Source organism: Nelumbo lutea, chromosome 6 (genome assembly GCF_056320005.1).
Source record: "Nelumbo lutea isolate HS-2025 chromosome 6, American lotus-T2T, whole genome shotgun sequence".
Taxonomy (NCBI): Eukaryota; Viridiplantae; Streptophyta; class Magnoliopsida; order Proteales; family Nelumbonaceae; genus Nelumbo; species Nelumbo lutea.
In genome coordinates this window covers 54,588,002-54,610,211 of record NC_142689.1, presented here as the reverse complement: position 1 = coordinate 54,610,211, position 22,210 = coordinate 54,588,002, and the positions used below count along the sequence as shown (strand labels likewise).

General features: G+C 36.6%; 1 protein-coding gene across 1 annotated transcript in view; it reads right to left on the bottom strand.

Annotated features, from left to right (window-relative positions):
• Positions 1-17,282, bottom strand: part of LOC148848945 (cationic amino acid transporter 2, vacuolar-like) — a 37,785-nt gene extending 20,503 nt beyond the window's left edge. Inside the window, exons 1-6 of the mRNA XM_088948110.1 lie at positions 16,608-17,282; positions 15,483-15,895; positions 15,283-15,401; positions 15,065-15,161; positions 14,392-14,564; positions 14,215-14,281 (exon numbers count right to left, since the gene is read on the bottom strand). Of these exons, the coding sequence (XP_088804236.1) occupies positions 14,215-14,281; positions 14,392-14,564; positions 15,065-15,161; positions 15,283-15,401; positions 15,483-15,587 (561 nt within the window). The 5' untranslated portion in view covers positions 15,588-15,895; positions 16,608-17,282. The remainder of the gene's footprint in view (positions 1-14,214; positions 14,282-14,391; positions 14,565-15,064; positions 15,162-15,282; positions 15,402-15,482; positions 15,896-16,607) is intronic.
• Positions 17,283-22,210: the final 4,928 nt, after the last annotated feature.

Sequence of the window (22,210 nt, the reverse complement as noted above, 5' to 3'; positions counted from 1 at the left end):
TTTGATTAGTGGCTCTCTGGCTTAAATCCATGGAAGCTTTCTCACGTGTCCTTTGATGACATCATTAGAAATTGAAAGCAGACGCATAGTTGCCAAGGCAATGCCGAGGCGACAAGGCACCCTTTGAGGCTCGCCTCGCCTAATCGCCTAGCAGTTTTCTACTTCCTACTATAAAATACTTTTTTATTCATTCTTTTTTGAGATTATAATTATAAAATAGACATTATAGTTGAAAAACAGCCCACTTGATGTATGGAACTGTTTGAGATTAGATGCAAACCAGAAAATGAACAAACAAGAGAGGAAGAGAAGAGAGAGTTGGCGGCAATGAGTGTTAGAGAGTAAGAGGTTCGAACATAACCCCTCTCTAACACTCTAAACATCTTATTAATAAGTTAATCTTTGACAAATTACAGAGAGGCCCTTGAGTGAGCAGGAAAATACAAAAAACAGAATATTACAGAGTATGGGCCCAGAATAAGGCCCACAACAGAGAGAAACATAACATAACATGAAATGACAGTCTATGGGCCATTCGGCCCATCTTCTCTACACTCCCCCTCAAGCTGAGCATAGATGTTAATCATGCCCAGCTTGCCAGTGTCATGTTGAAGCCTTGCCTTGGAAATGCCCTTGGTGAGAAAATCTGCCAGTTGTCCTTCAGAAGTAATGAATGGAAGACACACTTCACCGGAGGAGACTCTTTCACGAATAAAATGTCTATCAACCTCAATATGTTTGGTTCTATCATGTTGTACCGGGTTGTGAGCAATGTTAATGGCAGCCTGATTATCACAGTACAACATCATGGGTTTGTCATGATCTACCCCAAGTTCTTCCATTAAGGATCTTAGCCACAATAATTCTGAGACTCCATGTGCCATGGCTCTATATTCTGCTTCTGCGGAGGATCGAGCCACAACTGTTTGTTTCTTACTCCTCCAAGAGACAACATTACCAGCCACCAGACTGCAATACCCTGAAGTAGATCTTCTATCATCAATATTTTCAGCCCAATCAGCATCAGTATAGGCTTCAAGTTTCAGATGACCATGTTTGGCAAATAGAATTCCTTTTCCTGGAGAGCCTTTCAGATAGCACAAAATCCGTTCTGCTGCTGCCATATGGGTATCTCTAGGAGCATGCATGAACTGGCTAATGCAACTGACAGCATACGCGATATCTGGCCTAGTCATGCACAGGTACAAAAGCTTCCCAAGAAGTCTCTGAAAGACCCCTTTGTCTTCCAACAAAGTTCCATCCGAAGCTGAAAGTTTGTGACTCATATCAATAGGAGTTGCAGCTAGTCTTGCACCCAATTTTCCAGTTTCAGACAACAAATCAAGGACATATTTCCTCTGGGAAATAAGAATCCCATCCCTGGATCTGGCAACTTCTATGCCAAGGAAATATCTCAACTCCCCCAGATCCTTAATCTCAAATTCTGTATGGAGGAAAGACTTAAGGCCCAGAATGCCAGAGGCATCATCACCAGTCACTATAATGTCATCAACATACACAATGAGATACACTGCTAGAGACCCACTTTTCTTCACAAAAAGAGTATGATCTGACTGTGTCTGAACATAGCCGAATTTAACAAGTGCAGCTCTAAATCTCTCAAACCACGCTCTAGGAGATTGTTTGAGGCCATAAAGAGATTTCTTCAGTTTACATACCTTTCCTTGCATATCTTTCCCATACATTCCTGGAGGAAGACACATGTAGACCTCCTCATGTAAGTCACCATTCAGAAATGCATTCTTTACATCTAACTGATAGAGAGGCCAATCAAAGTGAGCTGCCAGAGATAAAAGAACCCTCACAGATGTCATCTTAGCAACAGGGGCAAAAGTCTCCAGATAGTCAATCCCATATGTCTGTGTGTAGCCCTTTGCAACAAGTCTGGCCTTGTACCTTTCAATAGTCCCATCTGCCCTGTATTTAATGGTAAAAACCCACTTGCATCCAACTGGATCCTTCCCTTCAGGCAAATCCACCACCTCCCAAGTACCATTTTCATGTAGAGCATCCATTTCAGCCTGCATGGCATCTCTCCATTCTGGAATCCCAAGAGCTTCTGATACAGACCTAGGAATGGGGTTAGAAGCAACTGAAGAGAGGTAGGCACAATATGAAGGGGAAAGTAGGTCATAAGAAAGGTGTTTGGAAATGCAGTGTGCAGTACACTTCCGCTTTCCTTTCCTAACAGCAATGGGGACATCAAGATTTAGGAAGGGGGATTCCAAGGGAGCTGAAGCAATACCTGTTATCTCATCTGTGATTGGGAGGGTATGAGCCTCATCTGTTGTAAGGGAAACCACTTGCTCATTCCTGGATCTCTGCCTTTGATACACTTTGGGATTATGGGTAGAACGAGGAGGTAAAGAAATAGGAGCACTAGGACAAGAGGAATGAAGTGGCTGATCCTCCTTTGATTCATTTTGTGAGGATACAGATTTGTCAAGAGACTGAACTGGGACAGGAAGGGGAAGAGCAAAAACTTGTGACAGACTCTCCCCCTGTTGACAATGTCCTTCCTGAGAGGAACCATAAAAAGGAGAAAGTTCATCAAATGTAACGTCCATAGAGACATGTCTGGTGCCAGTCTTTGGATCAAAACAACAATAACCCTTTTGTGTGGAGGAGTAACCGAGGAAGATGCATTTGTGGGCTTTTGGTTCAAACTTGTGTCTCTGCACACTTGGAATGTGAACATAACAGGTACAACCAAACACACGAAGAGGAATTAGGAAGAGATCCTTATCTGGATGAAGAAGACTGAAGGGGGATTTAAACCCTAAAACCCTGGATGGCATACGGTTTATGAGATAGGTAGCAGTAAGTACAGCATCACCCCAAAATCTGGTGGGAACATATGAGGCAAATAAAAGGCTCCTTGCAACTTCAACAATATGTCTATTTTTTCTCTCAGCAACTCCATTTTGTTCAGAGGTTCTAACACAGGAGCTTTGGTGAATAACCCCCATGTCAGAGAGATACAAGGATAAGCTCTTCTCAAAATACTCTTTTGCATTGTCAGATCTGAAAACCTTAATTCTGGTACCAAATTGAGTCAAAACAAGCTCATGAAATTGCCTCACAAGTCTCGGGACTTCGTCTCGGGATTTCATTAAGTATATCCAAGTGAATCTAGAAAAGTCATCAATGAACAGGATAAAGTATTTGTAGCCCCCCATAGAGGATAAGTGGTAAGGCCCCCACACATCAGAGTGTACAATATGAAAAAGAAAAGAGGATCTTTTATTGCTCACAGGGTAATTTTTTCTACAATGCTTTGACAACTGACATGACTCACAATTGAGACTGGACACACTGACTCCCTTAAACAGTTTGGGAAGCAAATGACTTAAAGCAGAAAAAGGTAAATGACCCAACCGACAATGACTCAACATAATTTGACTGACTGACTCTGAAGAAGTAGAACCAAAAGCAACATTCTTGGGATGATCAAAGCATTGGCCAGGGGTGTCGAGCAAGTATATTCCATTCGCTTCATGGCCACTCCCAATCACCTACCGAGACTTCAGGTCCTGAAACACACAGTGAGAAGGGAAAAAGGTTACACAACAATTCAATGACTTGGTCAAGCTACTTACAGATAACAAGTTGGTATTTAACTTAGGTACATGAAGAGTGAAAGATAAAAGTAAAGAGCCTGTAGGCTTGACAGTTCCCTTGCCAGAAATGGGGGCAAGAGAACCATCAGCTAAGGTGATTTTGTCACGACCAGGAAGCAAATCATATGACACAAACAAAGTGGAAAGGTTGGTCATGTGATCAGAAGCACCTGAGTCAATGATCCAAGGGGTCTTGAGATTACTTGAGGTAGATGCATGGTTAGCAGAAGCCCTTATACCTGAGTGAGCAAATGCAGAGGTGGCTGGACTTCCAGAAGGGTTGGATGATGAAGTTATACCTTCAAGCTGGCTGATCATCCTTCCAAACTTCTCATAATCAGCTTTCATGGCTTCCAATTGTGCACTTGCAGACTCAAACTCTGTATCTGTACTTGTGGCTGTATGTGCACTTCCTGTCTTTCTACTGTCATTCTTCTTCTGGAATCGAATAGGGACAAGACTGGGATGCAATTTCCAGCACTTGTCCTTAGTGTGTTTCGGCTTCTTGCAATATTCACACACCACCTCCTTCTTTCCTGTGCCACTGGGGGCTCCTATAACCCCTTTGGGTTTGATTCCCATATTTGCAAAATGATCATTGATACTGACCCCTTGAACATGCACTTGCTTCCTGCTTTCTTCACTGCTGACCAAAGCATATGCTTGAGACAATGAAACATCTTCCTTGGACAAGATGTTTTGCTTTGTAATGTCATATTCAGAATTCAGCCCTGTCAAGAACTCAGACCATATTCCTTTCAACCAATTTCCTATATGTTTCAGCATCTTTAGGGGTATCCCATGTCACGGCCTCTATCAAATCAATCTCTTGCCATATAGATTTTAGGGCTGAGAAGTATGTTGCAAGTGACTTCTCCCCCTGTCTTAGATTCTTCACATCACTTCTCAGTTTGTAAGCTCTGGCAACATTCAACTTCTGGGAGTAAGTTTCTGCAACACTATCCCAGATTTCTTTAGCCGAGTTCATCCACAGATAATGCTGACTAATCTGTGGCTGCATTGAGTTCACAAGCCACCCAATCACTGTATAGTTTTCTTGTACCCATCTCTCATAAGATGGATCATCCTCTGGAGGAGCTTTCTTGCTCCCAGAAATAAAACCCCATTTTCCTTTGCTACAAATGTGGATTTTCACTGATTGTGACCAAGCCAAGTAGTTGGTCCCATCAAGCTTAACTGTAGTTACAGTCAGCATAGAATCAGTTGGGGTTCCCAAAATCTGTCCATATTCAGCAGCATTCTTGTTTTCAAGGCTTGAGAAATCCATCATGTAAAGGCTCCAATTAGGATTTTTAATAGGTTTCTCAAGGTACTGGGGTCTTGATGAGTTTAGTTTGAGCTGAATAGGCAACAACAACTAGCTCACAGAATCAGTTCAGACTTGATAACTGTGACAGTCCAGTTCGGTGGTAGTTTTTTTCTTTACTGTTTCACCCTTTAAAGGACACCCAACAAACCTCCAATCACAAGGTATTTCAGGTTCTCAACAGCCGTTGTTCCAAAGAGAAGAAAACAGGGCCACAGTCCTTAAGAGGCCTTTCGTCGAACACTCAGCGTGCAGTAGTTAACAGCCTACTGTTAACTAGAAGAAAACACTTCAAGGTGTTCAGTATAGGTCCAAGAAGAGGCTGGGATGAAGATGAGACTAGTGCCACTTAGTTTTAGATCAGTTTCAGCAGCTCGGCAGTCCAATAATCAGCCGAATAGCACTTCCAAAACAACCTAGAAAATCATTCCAGCAACAGTGGACCGAATGTATGTGGGCTTTGAATGCTTTAATAGTCCTCCCAAACAACAAAAAATAACTCAGCAAAGGACTGAGAAAAGACCTACAGCAAGAGAGTCTCTGGTTTGAACTATAAACCAGGCCGAACACTTGTTCTCTGAGATAACTTCGAAAGTCCTTTTCTCTGATTTCAAATCAGGCCAAACAACTTGCTCTCTGATTCTTCTTGGTCACCGAACCCTTCTCCAAGTGTATAGAAACTTGGGCACCATCCAATGACCTCCAAGAACCAGGCGGATGACTGTAAACTTTCAGTCCTAGAACCTCCTCATGTAGTTGGCTGAACTAGAACCACATGAGGGACACGCCAAGCAATGGCCCGCTCTGATACCAAGTTGAAAAACAGCCCACTTGATGTATGGAATTGCTTGAGATTAGATGCAAACCAGAAAATGAACAAACAAGAGAGGAAGAGAAGAGAGAGTTGGCGGCAATGAGTGTTAGAGAGTAAGAGGTTCGAACATAACCCCTCTCTAACACTCTAAACATCTTATTAATAAGTTAATCTTTGACAAATTACAGAGAGGCCCTTGAGTGAGCAGGAAAATACAAAAAACAGAATATTACAGAGTATGGGCCCAGAATAAGGCCCACAACAGAGAGAAACATAACATAACATGAAATGACAGTCTATGGGCCATTCGGCCCATCTTCTCTACAATTATTAAACTAAAATAATCATTTTGTATGTTTATATACTAATTTATTTTTATTATTTTCTTATTTATTAGGGTTTAATCAACACAAACATTGCTAAATGCTGTATTGAACCCTCAAAGACTTAAAAACCTGAACCAATAAGTAAGGAAGAACTACAAATTTTGTATAATCAGCACATTTTCCTCTTCCATATATTCTTCTTTTGCTTCTTCTTCTTCTTCTTCTTCTTCTTCTTCTTCTACCAATACTTTTTATTTTCTTCTTTTCCTATAACAAAAGTAAGGGTTGAGCCCCTATATTTTTTGAATTTTATTTTCCTTCTTCCTTTTCTTCTCATGAATATGTTGATTTTCTATACTTTAATATGAAATTTATACTTTTCTTATGAAAATCATGAATAATTATTGAAGAAATATGGTTATGGTACCTAGGGAACTACCCTAGGATCTATGTTTTTAACATAAAAAATCCATCACCTAGGCGACTAGGCGACAAGGCACCCCCTAGTCGCCTAGCCTCGCCTTGGCGCCTTGAAAACTATGAGCAGACGATGGAGTCAACTTCTAATAAGCAAGTTATCAGTCTTGTTTGGTCACCACCAGAAAGAGGATTTATCAAACTAAACTTTGACGGGAGTAGTTTGGGCAATCTAGATTTGTTTGAAATTGGAGGGGTTTTCAAGGATGATGAAGGTGTTGTTGCTTTATTTTTTCAGGCCAGTTGGTGAGGGGGACTCTTTAAGGGCTGAAGTAACGGCTTTGATGGAAGGAGTACGAAGGGTAGGAGGTATGAACTTGAGGAAGCTAGGATGTGGAGGTACAACAATGAGAAGAACAAATTTTGATGGATTACTAGGAAAATGGATTTAAGGTTACAATAGGTGAAAAGAACTACAAACTCTATGGCTGATTCTCTAGCCAAACAAGGGGTAGGGAGAAATCGATTATGTTGGGCAAAGTTGTAAACTTTTGTTTTTACTTTGAGGGGAGAGATAAGAAAGCTTATCTCTCACTATCTTCTTTGTCTTATACTCTTACTTTATTGATCAAAAAAATATTGTGAACAACACTGCTCCTACCAGCCTTGATATAAATCTTCCAATGCAAGTCAACCTCCAAAACAGCCCAAACTAACTCCAGAAACAATGGAGCACCAATTGCAATCAATCCCTTTGATGTGAAATTCAAAAACGTGCTTTACTTCTCTTTTTTTATAAGTATAAGAAAACTTATTAAAAAAATAAAATAGTATATCATGGATTAAGGCAACACCTGATGACAAAAATAGAACAAGAACAATTACAATTTCAAATCTCCAAATCACAGTTTTGTAGCCCCACCATCTCCCAAAATCTATGTGCCTTATCTCTCTAGTTGATCCTGATCTTGGGCAGCAACAGAAGAAGCAGCTTCTAGGGCTTGAAACAACCACTAAAGCTCTCCAAGGGACCCTATCAACCAGGTGACAATAAGAGAGAGATGATCAGCCTCTCACAACCCCATACACCCTAAGGAAAGGTGAAGAGTTCCTGCTCTGATAACAAGATGTCAAAGAGAAGAAAAATAAAAGAAAATAGCAAGATCTAATGGAAGGAAAGGTAGAGAGGTTCAGAAGTAAGAGAAGAGAAGATAAAAGAAGATAGGTTGAAGAAGAAGACTCTATCGAGAGCTGAATACAGCTCTCGCCTTTCATTATATTTAATTGAAAATAAAAGGACAATACCACCCTGAGTAGGATCGCTGCTACATTAGGAATAAAAAAATAAAAGAATGGTGGGTGTTAGAGTTAGCCGAATAAGGGTAGATTAGTCAGCTCACCTTGGTTAAGTTATGAGCTTATGTGGCAGTCTTATTAGAGGTTCTCTGTCCCATACTTAAGTAGGGGCAGTTTAGTCCCTATACATTTAATTAGAGCCTAATCACTATTAAGAGGTCAACTGATAGGGTTTAGCTATGAGGTTCGACAGTTCTTTCATCTTCTTCTTCTTCTCCTCTTCTTCTTCTTCTCCTTCTCTTTCTTCTTCTCCTTACTGGTTCGGACTACTGTAGCTACAGTAGAAACATGGTATCAAAGCAAGGTCCGTGACCTGTTTCAGTTCGTGACAACTTCAGTTCGTGCTTCAGTTCTCTCCTTTTCTTCTCTGGGCTGTCAATGGAGAAAAGTGGTTCGTCCCAGGCCTGAAACATCTCAGCTCTTCTTTTTTTCTGGTGCACAGAACCTCCTTTCCTAAGAAAACAACTTCAGCAGTGAATGGTTGGCTGAAGCTCTCAAACGAAGGTTGGTTATCTCTTCTCTTTGTGTTGTTGTTATTTCTGGGTTGAAAATCTTCAAGAACTTGAGAGGACTGATCAGAACCTAGAGAACTAGGTTGGTTGTTGCCCTGGTTCTTGGAAAAATTCCAAGAACAGGCTGTGTTTACAGTGACCAAATGGTGTAAGGGCTGCTGTTGGTGGCCGAATGGTGTAGGGGCTACTGTAGGTGGCCGAATGGTGCAAAGTGTAATGCAATGGTACTAGTTGAGTTCTTGTTGGTCCTTAAAAGCATTAAAGCAGGTCTGTATTGTGTGTGACAGCTATGGCTGTGTGGTGGTGCTTGTGATGCACAAACTCTATTGAGTAGTTGTAAGAGAGCTTGCATGCGTTTAGTAAGTGCTGAATTAATGTTGGTGTAGTCTGTTTTTTTTTGTGAAATCAGTAGTGGTGTGGATAAGAACAAAGGCATGTGTATCTATCATTGTATTTAGGGACTGCTGTAGGTTCTAGAACATCAAACACTTGACAGCAGCACTTAGTTGGTGATTGGGAATTCAGATTAGGCAGCATTGAAAGAGTATCATGGCAGCAATGGGAGATGGCTGTAGTGACCAGAAACCTAGTGTGGTGGTTTCCTCTGACTATCTAGGTGTACAAATGACCTCAATTAAACTGAATGGTGAGAACTATGTTCCATGGGCCAAGTCAGTAAAAGTTTTTCTCAAGGCAAAGAGAAAAGTGAAGCATGTGAAAGAAGATAAACCACTGGCTGACTCTCCAGGGTTTGATGATTGGGAACAGAAGGATGCTCAAATCATGACATGACTATAGAACAGTATGGAACTCAAAATAAGTGCCAACTTCATGTTCTTAGATACAGCTAAGGACATATAGGAACATGCCAAGAAGCTGTATTCTGGGCAAGATAATACTACAAGGGTATATCAGCTCTATCAGGAGTACTTTGGTCTGCAACAAGGAAATAAAACCCTAGAAGAGTACTATGCCAATATGAACCTCAGAAATGAACTCAATGTCTATCATCCTCTCACTCCAGATGCTAAGGTTCAACAACAGAGGGAACAACTAGATGTCACAAGGTTCTTAGTGGGGTTGAAATCAGAGTATGAACCAGTTAGGGCCCAAATATTTGGGGGACTCTACCCTTCCTACACTTGAGGAAGTGTTTGCTCGGCTTCGCAGGATTTCTTTGGGACAGACAAAGAATCCCACATAGTCTGATAGATCAGCTTTTGTGACAGCCAGGGGAGGTGGACGTGGTACGAAAGGGGGAGGACATGCCTCCCGAGGAGGTCGTGGTGGTTCCATATTTGGCTGTGGTGGTGGTCGTGACTCAGGGGGAGGCCGTGGCAAAGAAAAAGGCAGCTCTACAAGGAAGTGTACCCACTGTGGTAGGGAAGGACATTCGGTAAATTAATGTTATGATCTCCATGGCCACCCTCCCTCTAAATGGGCCAATCATGCTATTGCTGGTGGGGATGATGTCAGTGATAATCAACAGGCAGACCTAACTCCTTCCACATCTACATCTGTTTCCGGAAGGGAGATGGTGAGTGTACCGCGTGATGAGTATGAGTGGTTCCTTCAGTCCACTTCACAGCACACTACTACTACTCTTGCCCACTCAGGTATAGCTTGCCTATCATCTAAAACCTCACCTTTGATTATTGACTCTGGAGCCTCCGATCACATGACCGGGACTCCAAGTGTGTTCTCTTCTCTCTCTGAAACTTCCACATCTCAAATTGTTACCCTTGCCAATGGTTCTTCCTCTCCCATCTGTGGTGTTGGCAATGTTGACATGGCTTCTCTTTCTTTATCATCTGTTCTATATGTTCCTAAGTTTCCATTCAATCTTATGTCCGTTAGTAAATTAACCAAGACTCTTAACTGTCTGTTACTTTTTTCCCTTCTCTTGTGTTTTTCAGGATCTCAGGACGGGGAAGAAGATTGGTGGGGGGCATGAAGCTGGTGGATTGTATTATCTTGACGGTGGTGGATCGTCAGTTGCACTTCAGACTTCACTCACTCCTCTACAGTGGCATTGTCGACTGGGACATCCTTCTCTCAAGGCACTCAAGATGCTAGTTCCGTCTTTGAGTCATTTGTCAGTGTTACAGTGTGAGTCGTGTCAGTTTGGGAAACATCGTCGTGTTTCCTTCAGTCTTAGAGTTGAAAGTCGTATGTTGAGTCCTTTTGCTTTGGTTCATTCAGATGTTTGGGGCCTAATCAAAATAGAGTCTTATAATGGTTACAAGTATTTTGCCACTTTTATTGATGATTGTTCAATAATGACATGGATTTATTTAATGAAAGAAATGAGTAAATTATTTTCCATTTTTCAAAAATTTGATGCTGAAATACGTACACAATTTGGTGTTCCAATCAAAGTTCTTCGTTCAGATAATGGTCGTGAATATTTTCTTAGTTCCTTTCAACAGTATTTAGAACAGCATGGCATCATTCATCAAACTTCATGTGCATCCACTCCTCAACAAAATGGGGTGGCTGAACGGAAGAACCGTCATCTCCTTGAAACGGCTCGGTCTATTCTTCATCATATGAGTGTTCCTAAACGGTTTTGGAGTGATGCTGTACTTACTGCGTGTTTCCTCATTAATTGGATGCCCTCCTTTATTCTTCATGGTCGGTCTCCCTTCTCTATCTTGTTCCCCACCTTGTCTCCCTTTCCATTAACACCTCGTATCTTTGGTTGTGTGTGCTTTGTTCACAATCTAAGTCCTGGCAAGTTGGATGTACGCTCCATTAAGTCTGTCTTTCTTGGCTACTCTCGGACTCAAAAAGGATACAAGTGTTACAATCCCATTACTCGGAAGTGCTATGTCCGTCCTAATGTCACCTTTTTTGAGTTTATTCCCATCTTCTCAAGAACTGAAGCATCTTCGTCTCCACCTTTACTTTCTCTTCCTCTTCCGGTCAGTGATCCCGTTCCGGGTGTTCCTGTTGAAGTTGACTCGTCACCTCATCCAGTGCAGATCCCTACTGAACGACCACCAATTCGACAAGTGTATACACGTCGAACGGCACCGGCCCCTCCTCCGGCTTCTACCTTGTCCGCAGATCCTGTCATTGCTCCTGTTACTGAACCCTCTGGAAATGTCCAAGAGGCTCTTAGCTCACCTGGGTGGAGGCAGGCAATGGAGGAGGAACTCTCTGCTCTTTAGCATACTCACACGTGGGAGCTCACTACTCTTCCTCCTGGTAAGCATGTTGTGGGTTGTAAATGGATGTATACTATTAAATACTTGCCAAATGGTAGTGTGGAGCATCTGAAAGCCAGACTTGTTGCTAAAGGTTATTCACAGTTGTATGGAGTGGACTATATGGAGACCTTCTCTCTAGTGGCTAAGATTAGCTATGTCCGTGTGTTAATTTCCCTAGTAGTTATGTATGATTGGCCCCTATTTCAACTTGACATAAAAAATGTCTCCCTTCATGGTGACCTTATAGAGGAGGTATATATGGAGCAACCATCTGGGTTTGTTGCTCAGGGGGAGGTTGGTAAGGTGTGCAGACTGAAAAAGGCAATTTATAGGTTGAAACAATCGCCTCGTGCTTGGTTCGGGAAGTTTAGTGAAGTGGTGAAGAATTTTGGAATGAAACAATGCCAGGTTGATCACTCAGAGTTCAGCTATGACTCAGAAGTTAGAAAGATTTTATTAGTGGCCTATGTGGATGATATCGTCATAACTGGCAGTGGCAAATTGGGGATCGACAAACTAAAGGTCTTTCTGCAAAATCATTTTCAAACAAAAGACCTTGGGACATTGAAGTGCTTCTTGGGTATAGAAGTTGCTAGATCAAGACAAGGTGTAAACTTGTGCCAAAGAAAATATGTTCTCGATCTATTGGACGAAACAAGACTGTTAGGTGCAAAACCGGCTGAGACTCCTATGGAACCAAATGTTAAGTTGAGTAGTGATACAAGGGAAATATTTGATGATCCTGGAAGGTATCGACTAGTGGGGAAGCTGAACTATTTGACTATCACGAGACCAGACATCTCCTTTGCAGTCAATGTGGTGAGACAATTTATGCAAAACCCTCGTATATCTCATTGGGATGCAGTTCTTAGAATTGTAAGATATCTGAAGGGAGCTCCGGGCCGTGGGCTATTGTATAAACCAGGAGGAAAACTTGAAGTAGTTGGGTACACGGATACAGATTGGGCGAGCTCTGTGTCTGATAGAAGATCTACTACAGGTTACTGCACATTTCTTGGAGGAAATCTTGTGACGTGGGAAAGTAAAAAACAGACGGTTGTGGCTAGAAGCAGTGTTGAAGCCGAGTACAGAGCCATGTCACACACTACATGTGAATTAGTGTGGTTGAGGAATCTCCTACAAGAAATCGGGTTCCACATGGATAAACCTATGAAGTTGTACTGTGACAATCAAGCTGCGCTCCATATCTCATCCAACACTGTTTTTCATGAGAGAACAAAGCACATAGAGATTGATTGCCACTTTGTGAGGGAGAAGGTTCTTACTAGAGAGATAAGCATAGAACATGTAGGCTCAGGTGATCAGTGGGCAGATTTGTTTACAAAAGCCTTAAGCTCAGGGAGAGTGAACTATATATGTAACAAGTTGGGATTATATGACATATATTCTCCAGCTTGAGGGGGAGTGTTAGAGTTAGTCGAATAAGGGTACATTAGTCAACTCACCTTGGTTAAGTTATGAGCTTATGTGGCAGTCTTATTAGAGGTTCTTTGTCCCATAAGTAGGGGCAGTTTAGTCCTTGTACATTTAATTAGAGCCTAATCACTATTAAGAGGTCGACTGATAGGGTTTAGTTATGAGGTTCAACAGTTCTTTCATCATCTTCTTCTTCTCCTTCTCTTTCTTCTTCTCCTTACTGGTTCGGACTACTGTAGCTACAGTAGAAACAGTGGGCTTATGATGGCCCATTATATGTGGCCTATAAACATAAAGTAAAAAATAAAAGAGACTTAACCTACCATCCCAATAAAGCCCACTAAAACATAGAATAAAAGAGATTGTGACAAAACTTTTACTCAGAATTGAGTCCTCTTTTAAAAGTAAAAAAAAATAAAATAAAAATAAAAGCCACAACTAAGGAAATTTGATCCAAAATGGTGGTATCATACTTTTTTAATTGGTAAAATCACTTTATTTGAAGTTTTTAAAACTATTGAATTTAAAATTTGAACAATGCCAAGATTAATAAAATTTTCAATATGTACAAAGTTTAGAGAGAAAAAAATATGAGCATATGCTACATATTTTTTGGTGAAAAACAAATGTGAAAACAAAATTGTTAACAAAATAACTTCAGTAAAACAGATAATAAGAAAACCATATGGCAGGCTTGTGAGCAGAGTATCCTATACCAAATTAATATCTTGACATAGGTTTTACCCTGTTTTTTGGTGAAAAAAAATCTTGACATAGTTTAGTCTAATGAAAATATAGAGGAGTTGCCTTCATCTATATAAACTTAGGTACAAATTTCAATGGTATACATCATCCATCCAACCAAATCTGCTGGTTTTGGGGTTCTGAGATATATATGGCAGTACAGATACACAGCTTGGATAAAAATGGGTAGAAAGCGCTATGAAATAAAAATGTTTAACCATTAGCAACAACTAATAGAAGCTATTTACAAACTAAATTCTACTTCAACCTCAAAGTGTCATTGGAAATTATCATTTAACAGAACAAATTACATGGCATTTGTAAGTGAAACCAAAATCTAACCATATACAAACTAAGTAATTGAATGGAATAACCTTTACGAAAACAGATGTTCAACAATTATTCATCTTTGTTTAGAAACTATTTACCTGAGGAAGAATTGAACCCATCAAGGTTGAGCAAAGTGCAGTAATTGCTCCAGCTGTAATTATGTATCTACAATTAAAACCAACAAAAATTGAAACAAATAAGCTTCACCCACAAACCCTCAAAATTACATTCAGCATTGGAATATTAATTATAGAAATGAAATTTTTTAAACATACACTGCCCATTGCATCCCATGGCTAGAAAATGCAGAGGATATTGGGGTGTCTGGATCCATAGCATAGAACGGTACCAGGCCAACAATTACGATGGACACCAGCATATACAACATACAACATATAGACAGGGCAATCCCTATACCCAGTGGCAAATCTCGCTGAGGATTCTTCACCTGTTATGAAGATGCGATGATCTAAGAACAATAATTGACTTGAAGCTTAAGAAACATTTAAATTGTTTATCATTGTAGGAGATGATTGTACTTAGCTCCAGTTATCACTAACCCATGCTAAAGAAAAGTTATTAATTCAAGCCCATAATTGAAAAATAAAATAATCAGTATATCCAAGTCAATCATCAAATAAAAAGCAATAAATCAGGTACTAAGTCAAAAAAAAAAAAAAAACTTTTCTTCTTTTTGTTTTCTTTTGGTTTAGGGAGGAGGAGAATTGGAATGTAAAGGTTCTAACCCTCTAAGTTTTCCATGGTTTTCACATGATTCTTGACACTTTTCAGTGAAACAGACTCCCCTGAGCTACAACAAATGTCTTGAAAACTAACATTTAAATGTAAAGTACATAAAAGTTTATCCCCAAGGCAAAATTTGGTGACAGATGGGTTGAAGTCAATATAATGTCAATCTTAATTTCAAATACTAATAAGTTCACATACCTCCTCAGCTGTGCTGGCAACTGAGTCAAACCCAATATATGCAAAGAAGACTGTTGCAGAACCAGCAAGCATCCCATTGACCCCAAAGGGAAAATAGCTGAAGAATTCAATAAGAAATATAAACTAAGATTATCGATCAAAAAAAACATAAACTAAGATTCCATCAACAAAAGACTTCATTTGTCACAAAAGAAAGATATGAAAGAAACTCCTGTTACCCGCTTGGAAGTTCATATCCAGGCCATCCAGTCCTGAAGCCAAGGTATCCACCAACTATAATGACAAATACCATGACACATACATTTGCTGTTGTAATAATGGCTTGAGCAAATGAACTCTGCAAGAAAAAAGTGTTTAAATAGAAAGCAGGCAAATAAATTACACTGTTACATGTAAAAGGCTTTTGCTAAAAGGATACCTCCTTGATCCCCACACATAAGAGTCCAGTAACTAGAAGAACTATCCTATAACTACTATGTGAGACAGAGAGAGGAAGAATAAAAACAAACTGTTTGGAAACCATTCAAACCCAAGATCTTTCTTGGCATTAAATAATTATATGATCCTATAGAAACGGCATGTCAGCAGAGATAGCAGGATTGAAATGATCTATGAATGTTAATATTTACCCTTCTCCAACACATATGTAGGAATAATGATAGGCACTTCCAGCAGATGGACAACGACTTGCAAGTTCCGCATAGCAAAATGCTGAAAGAGCTGCTGCTATCCCAGCTATCAGGAAGGAAATGGTGAGGGAAGGACCTGCATGTTCTCTAGCAACTGTTCCAATAAGAACATACACTCCAGCGCCAATGGTTGATCCAACACCTAATGAAAGAAACCAAAAGTTTAAAAGTAAGTAAATATATGAATACCCAACTCTGACAGGATCATGCAAATTAATCAGTATTTTGATTAAATCCTTGGCACACCATCAGAGAGTCCGGCTACAGAAACCCCACACCCACACCCCTCCCCGGTTTGCCTAGCAAAAAAGAACCAAAAGGGAAAAAACCGTGACTACACCATAACACAAAGCAGAAGCACTCCGTCTTCTAACATTGCTTGCTTCATAATTATCATTCCTATCATGTTAAAGTGGACTGCGAGCAAAAGAGAATAATGAAAATTAACCAGATAAATCCATTAAAGAGAGAAGAAAATACAAAATCCACAACTTAAGCATTAAAAACAAAAGCTTTACATCAATCGTCATAACCATGTTGAGACGGTAAAGCTACACTTTTACCAGAATTGATGCAGTCAGAACCGGAAGTGAATTCCCATCAAAAACATAAAAAAAGGGGAAGAAATAAAAAATAAAAACAATTCAGATACATAATTCAAACAAAAGCTGTAAAAGCAAACAAACTCATGAGAAAAACTATTAACCTTGTAACGAACAACGAAAAGGGATAGAAAACAAAGGGAAACAAATCAGCCGAATCTGATAGTTGAGTACCCCAACCCAACCCCGGACCCTCCACTAAACTTGAAACTTAACTCCAAAATTTAACAATTGAAAATCAAAATTCATTACCAATTGCAAGAAGCTGAAGAACAGTCAATTCCTTGGCCAATTTGTGAACCCCCGACCTCACATGTACCGAATCAACTTGTTTTCGCCTCATAACACATCGAAATCCCCATGAAGAGCCTCCTGCACCTCCACTACCACCACCCTTTTTAGAATCAACAACAAACCCCATAATATTCAGCAGCTTTAGCTCTTCCCCTTCTCCTCCAACGATTACACAAAATAAGTTGATTTTGGGCCAATCCAATACTTACCCACCTGCCCGCTTACCCTGAAATCCCTCGGATTTAAATCCTTCTTCGAGGGAAGCGGGCAGATTAAGTAAGAAACCTCGAAAAAAAAAGTCTCACCCAGGGGAGGGAAAAGGAGAGAAGCAGAGAGTCTTCCGTGCAAGAAAACTCCCCTCTTGAAATAGTCTATATATTATTGTATTCACTAGGCTCTGAGATGCCAATTATTCAAAATCTATGGACTATGGATGATTTTTGTGTAAATTTCATTTTTTTTTCCCGGTAAAACCGTGAAAGTGATTTTTGTGTAATTTTGTTTGGTATTTGGTGGATAGTGATAACAAACGCACCACTTTCCCCAAAATTGGTGAAGTCGGGATTCGAATCGCCGTGTCTATTAGAACGAATCTGCAAAAATAGCAACTAAAGCCACCGCTCAACGACAGTCAGCCTAATAACCAATACCCCAGTATTATCAGAATTTGTAGGTTGTACATTTGGGGTTGGCGTCAACTTGGAATTGATGCAATTTATAGGCGGATATGGTGCATACGGTGTAGTGTTTAATTATTTTGAATGTTTTTAGCTGTGTAGTGGAAATTATATTGGATGTATTCATATTTATATTACTTCTTTTGTTAATAAAAAATTATATATTTTTGGGATAATAGTATATGAGGGCAATTTTTGGGATTTAATATTAATAAAAATAATATATTTAAAAAAATTCAAAAATAGGTTAATTTTTTTAAAATAATATCAATAAAAGATAAAAGTACTGTTCATCTTCTTCTTTTTCTCATTTATTCACTAGAGCCACCACCCGCCGCCACCTGCAACCACTCGCCACCGCCATCCACTACTGCTCGGCACAAACAGAGAAGCCACATTGTCGGAGGCAGAGGTGGTGGATGGTTGTAAGCGATGATGAACAAACGGCAAGAAGAAGAAAATGAACAATGTTTTTATTCTTTATTAATATTATTTTTAAAAAGTTAACCTATTTTTAAATTTTTTTAAATAGATTACTTTTATTAATATTAAACCCCAAAAATTACCCTTAACCCTATATTAGGAATACACAGGATGCAGAATTTTGAATTCCAGCCCCCCTTACTATCCCTCTCCCCTATAAACCACATCGTGCATGTGAATTTGGTCAAAAGCATTTTCCCTGTATTTTGGGATTATAAAATTCTGATATGACTGATTGGTCAATCTTCTTTTTTTTTTCTAATAAAAAGAAGTACGGATATATCCGAAATCTGATTCCCACTGCACGGTCATTCTCCCTCTGGTGGGCGGTGGTCATTCATTAAATCTTGTCTTTTTCCAACAATAATGGCCATTCATCCAATCCAATGTCAATAATGGAGCACTGCGGCTGTCCATGAGGTCTTGTCTGGGCCCGCATTCAAGGATGACATTTCAACGTACGTAAACCAATAGAACACAAATACACAATCCAAATTCTGGTTTATACAGGTATAGAAAAGTACGAAGTCAAAGCATTACAATAATTAAAATAAATATAGAAATTATAGTAAAATAAAAATTACAATGATTTTGTATTATAAAAAATTGTAAAAATTAGAGAAATAATAGAAATTAAACGAATGAGAATAATTACAAAACATAATAAATACGGACATTTTAAAGTAAATAAAGTAAATCCAAAGTAATTATAAAAGTTAAAACCATCGTTTTTTAACCACCATTGACCCAGACGATCAAACCATTCGGCTTGGGAATTGTTCGGGCAATTGATTCCAATTTACCCAAAACTCAGAATCTGGTAAAAAATCGTTGAAAAAGTTAATAAATCATTGATCTGGGCGGTTGAACCATCAACCCGTCGATTCGTTCAATGATTTTTGAACTTTTTTTTTAATCATTTTTATTTTTTTAATTTTACTATCAGAACAGGCCATCCATTCGAACTGAACGATTGGACCGTTGACCTAGAAACTGATGGCCATAACGATTCCATTTTCAAGTCATTTTTTAAAACGTTGGTTAAAACAATTTTATAAACTACATGAATTATATAAATTAATTATCGAAATTATAGTACTTATAGAAATAAAAAATTTACATGAATTACAAAAATTATAGTAACTATAAAATTTATAAAAAGAACAAAAATCCCGTAGAAGTTATAGTAACTACTTTAAGAGTTTTCACCAATTGACTTGAAAGATACCTTAAATATATCTTATTAATTAGTTGACGCCATTGAACTAAAATAATACCTTTCCTTATTTAGACATTAGATGTTGTTTGATTGTGACGTTATATGTTGGGGATTTATTAAAATACCATTACTTTATAGTTTCATGGAATTATTAAAATACCTCTTATAGTTTTATGGAATTACTAAAATCTACTCTATAGTTAGTATTTTATTAAAATACTATTTATAATTTATAATAGAATTAATTAATTTTCTATTAGATGATAGTGGAAAATGATAGTGTTAACTTTAATATTCATTTAAATATTTTTAATAAAAATAAATAGAAATATCATTTTTTTCTCTTAATAAGATACGAGCAACTACTCTATTGACTATATTTGGTCAATTTTGTTTTTTGTATAAAAAAGTATTAAGGGTATTTTTAGAATAAAAAACCAATGACTTAATCGCAAAACAAACCCTCCTTAATGAGAGGTTGATTAAGTAAATAAGTTGTAAAATATATGAGATGTTTTAGTAAATGAAAACTATACGATAAGCTTAAGTAAATATCTAAAACTATAATGTCTGTTCTAATCAATGACCATAATAGAGACACATAAGTGTATACAATTGTTTTATATTTTAAACTTTTTAAATAATTAATAATTATTCAGTTAGGTTTATTCATCAAACTAATGAAACTGGCCAACACGATCAATTCGACCCAATTTGGTCGGTTTTCTAGTATTTTAGATCAGTTTTGATTCAAAAATTTCCCAATTCAACAAAGTTGGATTAGTTTCACTTTGGCCATTTGTAAACCGACCAAAATCAAACAACCTAACCATGGATATATATTAATAATTTACATTTTAAAAAAATTTAATATGAAAAAAGTGGGAAATTTCCCATATTTCTTAGTCTAAAATGTTTTATATCATAAATCTAATTTTTAATAATTACACTATAATTTTTAAAATTAAATTAAATTTTTTAAGTTTAAATCTTTTGATCTGATTGACCAAACCAAAAAATCGACCCAAACTGATACAACTTGAGTTGGTCAGTTTTTACAAAAGGTCAGTCATTTTCAGCTGATCATGTCAATTTGGTTGGTCAAATTGGCTAGAACTGAACCAAACCAACGCATGAATACTCATAATTTCAGCTATATTAATAGTATCATCTCTCATAAATAACAATATCTTAATCTCCAATAATTATTAAAAATTTATAGCGAAAATACACAATTATTGAGAATATATTAATAATGAAAAATACAATAATTACAAAATTACAATAAGTACTAAAAATATATTAACTTAGTCAATAAATAGAATATTCTAAAATAATAGTTTAATCTCTAATAAATATTAATCAATAAAATATAAAAAATATATAATAAATTAAATTTTAAAATTTCAATGATAGTAATTTAATCTCCAATAATTATTAAAAGTTTTCTACTAAATAACAAAACAAAATAAATAATTACTAAAATATAATAAATATTAATTTTAGTATATATAATTATATAATATATATGGATTAAGAGTTTAAAATTATTATTAATAAATATTACTTTTTTTGAAAGTTATTTTCTCAAATTATTACATGATATAAGTGAAATTAGTTATTTACAATATTATGTAAAAATATTAAATTATTATTAATTTCAGTATTATGTTATTATTATTTTTTTGCTTTTTAGAATTTTTTAAATTTATTAAATAGTTTCTTTATTTTAATTGTTTAAAATCTAGTTATCTTAAATATTTTTCTATTTAAAATATTTAGTTATTTAAATACTTATATAATATGTAAAATATTTAAATTTTCAAATATTAATTATTTATTGAATTTAATTATCCAAAAAATCATACTATTATTACATAGTTTCATTTTTAATTTTTTAATATATTAAATTATCCATACTATTAGAATATTTAAATAATTCTTAATTTTTTTAATCCAAGCTTTCTTTAGATAGATATAGATAAAAAGTAGGGGAGAGGATAAATATGAATTAGAGATAATTTAAAAGAGAAGCTCTCTACTAAATTAGAGATAATTTTGGAGATAAATAGGAATTAGAGAATTTTGAAGAAAGTGGGGGAGGTAGTTAAGGAGAAATTTTAGGAGAAGAAATTATTTAGGATATTGGGAAAGTGCATCTCATTAGTTGTTTCAAAAATGACATGGAATTAAAAAATAAAAAAATTCAAAACAATTGTATACTTTTAATAATTAATCATTACTTAAAAAGTTAGAAATATAAAACAATTGTATACCTTTAATAACTTTTTACAATACAAAAATAACAATTGTTTATTTCATCTAAGCTTATTCATCGAACTAATGTAACCAACCAACTCGACCAACTCAACCTGAGTTGCTCAATTTCTAATATTTTCGGTTGAAATTGGAATCAGTTTCTCTATGGCCATTTGTAAATTGACCAAAATCAATTGACCCAATCACAAATATATATATATATATATATATATATATATTTTAAATATAATTTTTTAATATGGGAAAGTGAGGAAATTCCCATTTTTTTAGTTTCAAATATTTTATATTATAAATTAATTCTTTAATAATGTTAAGGTAATTTTTAAAATTTAAAATTAAGTTTTTAATGTAATCTTTTAAACCAATTGAACAAACCAAAGATCAACCCAAACCAACACAACCCGATTTAGTTGGTTTTCATTAATGGTCAATAGATTTCGAGTAACCAATTCCCCAACCTCACCATGTTGATTTAGTTGGCCAAATAGCCCACTACCGAACTAAACCAAGTTGTGATCAATACTCCTAATTTCATCTAAATTAATATTTTAATCTCTAAAAAATAAAAGTAACTTTATCTTCAATAATTATTAAAAATTTATAGTGAAAATGCACAATAATAAAAAATATATTGATAATGAAAATAAAATAAATAACTAATAAAAATAAAATAATTACAAAAATTATAAAAATACTAAAAATACTAAAAAATATATTAAGTTAGTCAATAAATATTGCAATCTAAAAAATACAATAACTACAATAAGTATAATAAATTAAATTTAAAAAGTTAAATAACAGTAGTTTAATATCCAATAATTATTAAAATTTTTCTGTTAATTAAAAAACAAATATAGATTTATACATAATTATTGAAAATATATTCATAAAAAGCTATAAAT